Here is a 9818-nt window from a genome sequence, read left to right on the forward strand (position 1 = left end):
AAAAAAGTTATCAGGGGCAGCTAGGTGGCGCAATGGATAAAGCACCGGCCCTGGATTCAGGAGTACCTGAGTTCAAATCTGGCCTCAGACACTTGACACTTACTAGCTGTGTGGCCCTGGGCAAGTCACTTAACCCCCACTGCCCCGCAAAAAAAAAAAAAAGTTATCTAGATCTATGAAAATCAGAGAGCAAATTAAAAATAAAAGCCAATGATGAGTCCCTGAAAGAAACTTCAAAATGAAAACACCCAGGAACATCATAACCAAAACCCAAAGTTGCCAAGAAAAAATACTGTAAGTAGCCAAAAAGAGAGAAAGGTTTCAAGTTCCAATTGGCCAGAGATAGGATCACACAAGACTTGGCAGCAGTATCTTCAAAGGAGAGGAGAGCCTGTAGTATATGATAAAGATCAAACAAGAAAAACCTTACAATTAAGAATTTCCTAACCCACAAAGCTGAGTATAATTCTACAGGGGAAAATATAGTCCCCTAAGGATTTTCAGTCATTCCTGATAAAAAGGTCAGAACTGAGTAGAAACTTTGAAATGCAGATGTAGGAATCCAGAGAAACATAGAAAGGTAAATACAATAACATAAAAGGTAATACAGGGGCAGCTAGGTGGCGCAGTGGATAGAGCACCAGCCCTGGAGACAGAGGACCTGAGTTCAAATCCGACCTCAGACACTTGACAACTTACTAGCTGTGTGACCCTGGGCAAGTCACTTAACCCCAATTGCCTCACCAAAAAAAAAAAAAAGGCTTTATATATATAAGTATATATATATATATATATATAAAATACATAAAGTAATACAAAAGGTAATAGAATACAATACATTAAAAAAGCAAGTACTTAATGAATTATATGATGATAAATTATTTATATTCTAAAAGTCAGAAAAAAACCACATCCTCTCAGAATTCTAATGTCTTCAAAGGTCAGAAAGAAATCTAAATACACAGATAGAGGGCCTAGGGGTTGTTTTGTTCTGTTTTGATAGTCTTGGGAGGAGAAATAAATAAATGAGAAGAAAAGGGGAATATAAATGGAAAGGAAGAAGGGAGATGAATTTACTCTTAAATTATAGGGACATATGAGATGAAACTATGCAAACTTGGAAGAATAGGAAGAAAACATAATGAATGTCCCTTGAACTGTACTTTCGTTTGAATTGAACAAAGGAAATTTGAATATATACACAAAGAGTATAGTGTAGAAATACATTAATCACTACAAGGAAATAAGGGACAGAAAGAGGGAAACGGAGGGGGGCAGGTTGCATTTGAGATTTTTACAAAAGGGTAAACTGAGGCTGACCTCTATGAAAGATAATATGTATTAACAGAGGAACGCTACCTGCCAACAATGCTTTGCCTCCATTAATACCAAAGACTCTGAGCAAGAGGACAGTTCACCTTATTTAGGTTTTGGGAAGTACAGAATAAAGTACAAAACAGGGTAGATGGTTTCATGGGATTGGGGGCAATACGATTGATTTCAGAGCTTAAATGTAGGGAACAACATGATTGGTTTGAAGTTTGGTAATGGGGGCTATCAATGAACCCCTTCTTCTCTCATGAGACTAAGAAATGCTCATTGTTTGAGCCCAGGTATGAGATAGTGGCCCAGACTTATGGACAGCAAACCAGACATGCTTGAAAGACAGCTTGGTGGAGTAAAGATATCAGTTTCGACTCCTTTTGTATTCACACACATTCCACAAGGTTAGCAAAATTCCTTGAGGCAAGAATAGATCAGTGATTAGCAGGAGAGCTGGATTTCTAAAATAAATCTATTACAGGCCAGCTGAATTCTGAACTAAGTTGAGAAAAGAACCATAACATAAGCAATTACAGGACAAAATCAATCAATTGCCAATAGTAACAATAATAAAAATGGTATAGGATCAATCTTAATCTTCTCACAAGCATAGGTGAGAGAATAGTTGCAAGCAAAACAAAACTCCAGGGAGCAGCTAGGTGGCGCAATGGATAAAGCACCGGCCCTGGATTCAGGAGGACCTGAGTTCAAATCTGTCCTCAGACAGTTGACACTTACTAGCTGTGTGACCCTGGGCAAGTCACTTAACCCCAATTGCCTCACAAAAAAAAATTGAGAGGAATTGAACTCTAGCTTTAAATCTATGATCTAGTCATACCAAAGACTCTGAGCAAGAGGATAGTTCACCTTATTTAGGTTTGGGGAAGTACAGAATAAAGTAAAAAACAGGGTAGATGGTATTTGACACCTTGCTAGAAATTCTAGGGTACTCCAGGTGGTTCCCTAGGAGTGGAGCTGCTAGCAGAGTTGCTGGAACCCTCCAAGTTGTTATGAGAGTAGCTGTAAGGCCAAGCCAGGGATGTATCAGAGTTTTCTTAGAATCTATACCCAACCTCAGATGGCAGCCAGAACTCTGGAGAGTGAATGGCTTTGTCCCAGCCCAATAGGATCAGAGGTATGGATTCATCCATTAGCTATACTTCATCTGAAAGTGAACTTGGTGGGATGATGAAAGGTCACCTTTGTAGTTTATGTGTGGACCCTCTGATATGGTTTAGCTGTGTTAATCATCTTTTATCATTGTTATTTGATTATCAAACCAGCTTGTCCTATTTCAGAGGATCTAGTATTTTCCACTTTTCCATTAAAACTGAGTTATGAGTTAAAGGAACAAATTAGAGATTTCTGCATCTAGTTGTTTGTCACAAGAGGAACTGAGGTTAACATGCCCTCTCACTGGCTTGTGACCCATCAATACTCTGACATTTCAACCTAGGATGGATCCTTTTAGAAAAGGAGCTTGTATGCTATACAACTTTGGAATATCTTAATACCACAAAGTTCTCTTGTAACACAGAATTTTGTTTGAATTGAATTAATTCTACTGAGTGAGGGGAGGATGCTAAATGCAAATGTAGGAATCCAGAGAAACATAGAAAGGTAAATACAATAACATAAAAGGTAATACAGGGGCAGCTAGGTGGTGCAGTGGATAGAGCACCAGCCCTGGATTCAGGAGTACCTGAGTTCAAATGCAGCTTCAGACACTTGACACTGACTAGCTGTGTGACCCTGGACAAGTCACTTAACTCTCCCCACCCCCCCCCCGGCAAAAAAGGGGTGTTTTTTTTAGTATCTAGTGATATAAATCACATGGGTTTTTAAATTGTTATTAATATGGTTTATTGCTCATAGATTTCCTAATATTGATCCCAATATGCATTCCTGTGATAAATCAACTTGATCATGCTGTACATTCTTTTTAATATGTTGGAGCCTTGGTGCTAATACTTTAATATTTTTGTATCAATAGAGATATTTGTCTATAGTTATTTAAATGAAGGAGAAATGGATAAAAAGATTGTAGAACCAATAAAACTGAAAGTTGGTTCTTTGAAAAGACCAAAAAAAAATTGGCAAAATTTTAGCCAACCTGATTAAAAAGAGGATAAAAATCAAATCAACAAAATAATAAAAGTATTAGTACATACTATGCACAATTATATACCAAAAGACAAATAAAAGAAATAGAGGATTACCTTTAAAAACATAAAATGCACAAACTAAGAAAACACCAAATAGAGATCTTCTATAATGTAGTGTTAGAAAGGCAATTGAACTAGATACAAAAGAAATATAAAAAAAAAAACCCTACCAAAAGGATACTTAACAGAGTTAGGCAAAATAATAACAAAATTCATTTGGGGGAACAAAAGATATAGACTATCAAAGGAAATAATGGGGGAAAGGTAGGAATGAAAGGAAAATAATACTTCCAGACTAAAAACTCTATTATAAACCAGAAAGCATTGAAAGCATTTAGTACTAGAAATGTAAATCAATGGAAAAGCTAAAGAAAAATCAGAAATGCAATTATTTTGATTATTCCGAATTCAATAACTCAGTAACTCAGGTTTTAATACCTGCCCCCCCAAATATAAATGCCCTAAGAAAGAACTCTTTATTTGGATGAATGAGCAGATGGAGATATAGGATATTAAACATGTTCTTTGTGTCAGGCACTGTATTAAGCACTCAGAATAAAAATTCAAGTAAGCAAGACTATTCCTACCTTAAAGAAGGTTATAATTCTAAAGTGGAAGGCATCAAAAAGAGAGATGCTAGAGGAAGTGGGAGGGGGGAGGGGAGGCATCCAATGCAAGGACATGTTGAAGAGATAAGCAGTAAATAGCCTGGGAGTCTAGATCCTAACAACATAAGGCAAAATCTCAACCATCAAGACCAGCAGACCCAAGATTCTAATGAGAAGGGATGAAGACAATGGCTGGAGAGGAAATAGTATAGTAAGAAGATGGCCAAGAAGTGTATTTTAAATTTTTTCTAACTGAAAAAATTTGGAAATATTATGACAGAAATTAAGTTTGGATCAGCATTTTATACCACTATACAATAAATTCAGAGTAGATATATGACCTGGTTAAGGATCATTTCATTTTTTAAAAAATTAGAAGAGTAGATCACGTATATATGTATAAATATATGCTTATATATGTATATGTGTATATACTTACCAGAGCTATGGGCAAAGGGCAAATCTTTAACCAAATAAAGGATAGAATAAATTATAAAAAGTAAAATAGATAATTTTAAAAGCTTTGCATAAATAATATTGGCACATATTGAATAATCAGGAAAACAGTTGAGTAGTAAAATCTTTTTATCAAACACCCTGGAGAAGAGTTTGCCATCCAAGTTATACAGTCAACTAGCAGAAATATATAACACTGAAAGCTATTCCCCAAGAGATATGATTAAAGGATATAAGCAACCAGTTCTCAAAAGAATTAAAAACTATTAACATGCAGCAATTCACTAAATAATAAGAAAATTGTTAATCAGAACGACCCTAAATTTTCACCTCACCCCACAACATTTGACAAAGATGACAAAAGATGGGAATGGTCAATGTTGGAGAGATTGTGGGAAGATAGGCACTCTAGCATATATTAATGGACCTGTAAATCAGTAAAAATCATTTTGGAAAGCAATTTTGAAATCTTAAAATAAAGTGACTAAAATATTCATATCCCAAATTTTACATTGCTAGGCATATATTCTAAAGAGGTCATCTGCAGAGAGAGAGAAGAAAGAAAGAAAGAAAGAAAGAAAGAAAGAAAGAAAGAAAGAAAGAAAGAAAGAAAGAAAGAAAGAAAGAAAGAAAGAAAGAAAGAAAGAGGGAAAGAAGGAAGGAAGAAAGGAAGGAAAGAAAGAAGAAAAGAAAGAAAGATTTCATAGGTACCTAAGAACTGGTAGACCAACATTTTTTGTGGTAGCAAAGACATGGAAACAAAGTAAATTCCATGGGATTGAGGAATAATTCTGGTATATGAATGTAATGGAGTAGTACTGTTCTGAGGGAAAAAAACGGACATGATAGATATAGAGAAGCATGGACTTACCCGAATGGTTAGAAAATTAAATAAGCAGAGACTACAAAACAATACACAATTACTATGATGATGTCAATGGAAAAAGACACAACTGAACAGCAATAACAACAAACAGATGTCCAAAGAAACTAGCCTGAGTCCAAACTCCTTCCTTCTGCCTTCCCTCTTAGCAGTTTAATCCTGTCTGTGTTCCTGTGGAATTGTTTGAATAACTGCATGTGTGTAGTCCACTATTGTAAGGATTTTCAATCTATAAAGTTTGGTATCTCCGTACAGAGTGAGGGGAGGACATGTTTTCTCCTTGCACCCCAGAGGATTTGTGCCAAACAAATCTGAACCATCCCATCAGGAGTCTGCACACATCAATGCCGAAGCGGACATGGTCAGACTCTAAGGGATGATTAATACCCAGAAAGGACCCACCTCATCTTCAGGAGAAACCAACTCCACCTACATTGATTGGAAGGACTTCCTGTTAATGTTGTAAGTTTGCAACTTTCTAGTGGGTTTAGATCTGAGGTTCAGTCACATCTTTGTGATCTCCTTTATTAAATCCTTTCAGGCTAGGAGATGCCATTTTCTCCAAAGATATTGAATATTATTTTATCCCAAAGGGGTGGGGAAACAGAAAAGGAATAAGCAATTATAGCATCCACCATGAGTTGGACACTGTGCTAAGAACTTTAAAAGTGTTATCTCATTTGATCCTCATGACAACCCTGGGAGGTAGGTGATTATCCCCATTTTACAGTTGAGGAAACTGAGGCAAACCGAGTTAAGTGACTTGCCCAGAGTCACATAGCTAGTAAGCAGTGGAGGCTGGATTTGAACTCAGAAAGATGAGTCTTCCTGAATTTTGGCCCAGCACTCTATCCACTGTCTAGTAAATGTTTAATAATAGATCTCCCACTTCCCCCCCTCCCCCCCGCCCCCAACACACACACACACACACACACACACACACAAATGTACCCATGGCATACTTTCAGATTTAAAAAAAAATTTTTTTTTGGCAAGGCAATTGGGGTTAAGTGACTTGACTAGGGTCATACAGCTAGTAAATGTTAAGTGTCTGAGGCTGAATTTGAACTCAGGTCCTCCTGACTCCAGGGCTGGTTCTTTATCCACTGCACCACCTAGCTGCCCCTATACTTTCAGATTTAATCTGCATTATTAACATTTTCTTCATTGCTTTCTTAAGTATGGACATTCGATAAAATGATAAATCGGCCCTGCTTGTAAATGATTCCTTTGAAAATTTAGCAATCCACTCCTCACCTTGCTGGTACAAGCAGGCTCTAGCAACTCTCTCTGCCAGAAGACAAAGGAAATAGGCACAAGTAGACTTGATTTTATAACCTTATTTTGCAAGGTTCCCACTACCCCCTCCCCCATCCACCCACCTGTTGAAGACAATTAACAGGAAGTGGGAAGCCTTGAACGTGGTAAGGGCTTTATTGAACTTTTGACAATAGTTGTATATAGTTTTGAAAATAGTTAAGGAACTAGGAGGAAAGAGATGTGGAGTCCACAATGGGAAATAGGGATAGAGGACATATCTGTGATAGAGTTGAAGGAAGCTAATGTCCACAGTCACCTATAGTGGTTCAAAGGTTGGGCTAGGACAGATGAACTTCAGATCACAGATTTGGAAAAGAACCATATTTGTGATTTCCCTGCCCAGATGACAAGATTTTAAAAATGCATTATTCTCCAGGGCACAGACTGTTTGAGGACAATATCCACCCTTGCCTAGCAATTTTTGTCCTATTTCACATGTATTTTCAATAAATGCTTTTCCAACAGTATCTAATCAAAATTTCAACAAAACTTGTCACAATTTGGAGCTCATTAGCTCCAAATGCAAACACTTGGTCCAGAAAATTAAGGGTACAAAGTGGGTGGGAAGGTGGAAGGTAAGAATTAGGACATGGAATCAGAGATTCTTTGAACAGATGAAAAATTTATTTCTCCCAAATTTAGGAAGCTTTTATTGTTGCTGTTCAGTTGTTTCAGTCATGTCCAACTCTTGGTGACCACATATGGGATTTTCATGGCAAAGATACTGGAGTGGTTTGCCATTTCCTTCTCCAACTCATTTTACACATGATGAAACTGAGGCAAACAGGATTAAAGTGACTTGTTCAGGTCACACAGCTCTTTGTGACTGTATATGGGGTTTTCCTGCCAAATACACTGGAGTGGTTTGTCATTTCCTTCTCCAGCTCATTTTATAGATGAGGAAACTGAGGCAAATAGGCTTAAAGTGACTTGTTCAGGGACACATAGCTATTAAATGTCTAAGGCCAGATTTGGACTCAGATGAATTTTACTGACTCCAGGCCCAGTACTTTATCCAATGTGCCACCTAGCTGCCCAAGAATCTATGTATTCATAAATATAGTTATATATTGTCTGGTAAAATTAAGAAATTGGGAAAGTCCTTTGGAAACCCAGTTGATTGTGAGTTGAGGGGTAGCAGAGTAGTGAGGGTGTGCTGTTGCCAATGTTTGAGTTTAATCTGGGGCTATGGAATCATCCAGTGTCACTGATGAGGTCACAGCATTCTGAAGGGTCCCCGGTGATCATTTGGATCATAACAGCCCCACAGAGGAGTGGAGTGAGCTCTGAGGGTTGCTGCCTAGATCCATCCCTTTGGCTTTGTCTCTTAAGTATTTTGATATTTTGAGTGACTATAATTGGGAACAGGACCACTCTCTACCAAATTTCTTGAAGAACTAAGACTCTGTACACTACTGAGATTTGTGTGTTTTGAGGGGCCTTCCCCTGTTCAGTATCCTGAAACCATGAAGCGTAGATATGAGGAGGGGTCATCAAATGTCAAGAATACTGAGGAAGGAACTCAGGAAGCAGAAGGTAAGATGAAAAGGCTGGAGCCAGAGAGATTAACTCAGTTAATTCATTTCCTAGAAAGGTAAATCTAAAAAATATTGTGGGAATGGGGAGAGGGAATTCATGGTTTGAAATAAGAAAGATGTAGAGATAAGGTAAAAAATTCAGAGCTACATTATGGATATAGCTATGACTGACACTTTCCGGGGAAATCTACTGCCTTGTTGGAAATTTAATTTCAAGCTGAAACAGAGCAAGAAATGCACTATTTGGTTTCTTTTCCACTGTCTTCACTGTTACCTCATTTGGGGCACTGACTGACCAGCAGGGACATATCGAATGGAATTATGGAAGGGCAAGAGACAAACTGAGACTCTTTGGGAGTACTGAAAGGTAGGGGTTCTTGCTGAAAGTAGGGAAAACGAAGAATGGTTTGCCCAAGGCCCATAGTTCAGGAATAACTTTGAATTGAAAGTTAAAAAGTGGTTTGTAAGGCTGAGAGTGAGGTTGTTGGGGGTTGGATAGAGATAAAATGGTCGAGAGTCCAGAACTCCAGATATAATCTCTAGCCCCAGGGACAAAAAGAAAACACAACAGAAGATGACTACATCTGGGGAAGTTTTTCAGTGGGAGTAGTAGATTGAGTGATCTATTAGATAGCCTTCATATGGATAAACTCCAAGAGTGGGAAGCTGGGGCAAGAGTGGAAGATAAAATCAATGCCCCTCCTCCCCCTCCAGGCAAGTGTTGATTCAGGAAAGCAAATGGTAAAACACTGTTCATTTAATTCCCCAGGGCATGAGAGAGAAGACTCCCCAGAAAGGCCTGGGCCCAGTGACCAGACAAAGACTGAGAACCAGCGAGAAAATGAGAATTCCTCTATCTACTATTCATTTTCTTCTTCTTTCTATTCTTCTTCCTCACTACCCAAAACTGATAATAAAGGGTGCATCTACTATATCCAGGTGAAAACTATAAAAGGAGTGGCTGTTGCATGGGAAACTGAGATTGGAATGGAGTCAATCCAGCGGGCACCTCGAATTCATGAAATGAACCCAGCTGAAGAGGGCACACTAGAGGCTCCTCACTCCAATTTACCCAGTGAAGGTCTCACTGATGTGGAGAAGAATGTAGATGAGCTGACTGAGGACTACAAAGAGGAGGAAGTACCCGGACCTTCAAGACTTATTGATGAAAGAAGACGGAGAAAGATTCCTGATTGGATGGTCACAACAGATACTGGCTACCGTTGTGTGGCCTGTTGCCGGGTATTCCTCACCCTGGAGGCCCTCAGGAAGCATGCTAAGTCTGGGTCCAAGGAGGGATTTAGCTGCCACGTTTTTAACAAAAAAATCCACGAAAGACGAAGAGCCCAGAAAAATGTGCTCCTAGGCAAAGATGAACATTTAATGCAAAGCCCCAAAGAACAGAGGAAGCCACATGAAGACCAGGGTAAAGGAAAAGGCCGACGTGGACGCACCTCCCGTGGAACTCAGAGCATGGATTTGCACCATGACAAGGATGCAGAATGAGCTGGGGGGGTGACTCAGT

General features: G+C 38.6%; 1 protein-coding gene across 1 annotated transcript in view; it reads left to right on the top strand.

Annotated features, from left to right (window-relative positions):
• The window catches only part of LOC122739265 (protein FAM170A-like), a 28267-nt gene extending 18467 nt beyond the window's left edge, over positions 1-9800 (top strand). The window contains exons 2-3 of the mRNA XM_043981070.1: positions 8210-8291; positions 9063-9800. Of these exons, the coding sequence (XP_043837005.1) occupies positions 8210-8291; positions 9063-9799 (819 nt within the window). The 3' untranslated portion in view covers position 9800. The remainder of the gene's footprint in view (positions 1-8209; positions 8292-9062) is intronic.
• Positions 9801-9818: the final 18 nt, after the last annotated feature.

The sequence above is a fragment of the Dromiciops gliroides genome, chromosome 2, assembly GCF_019393635.1.
Source record: "Dromiciops gliroides isolate mDroGli1 chromosome 2, mDroGli1.pri, whole genome shotgun sequence".
Lineage (NCBI taxonomy): Eukaryota > Metazoa > Chordata > Mammalia > Microbiotheria > Microbiotheriidae > Dromiciops > Dromiciops gliroides.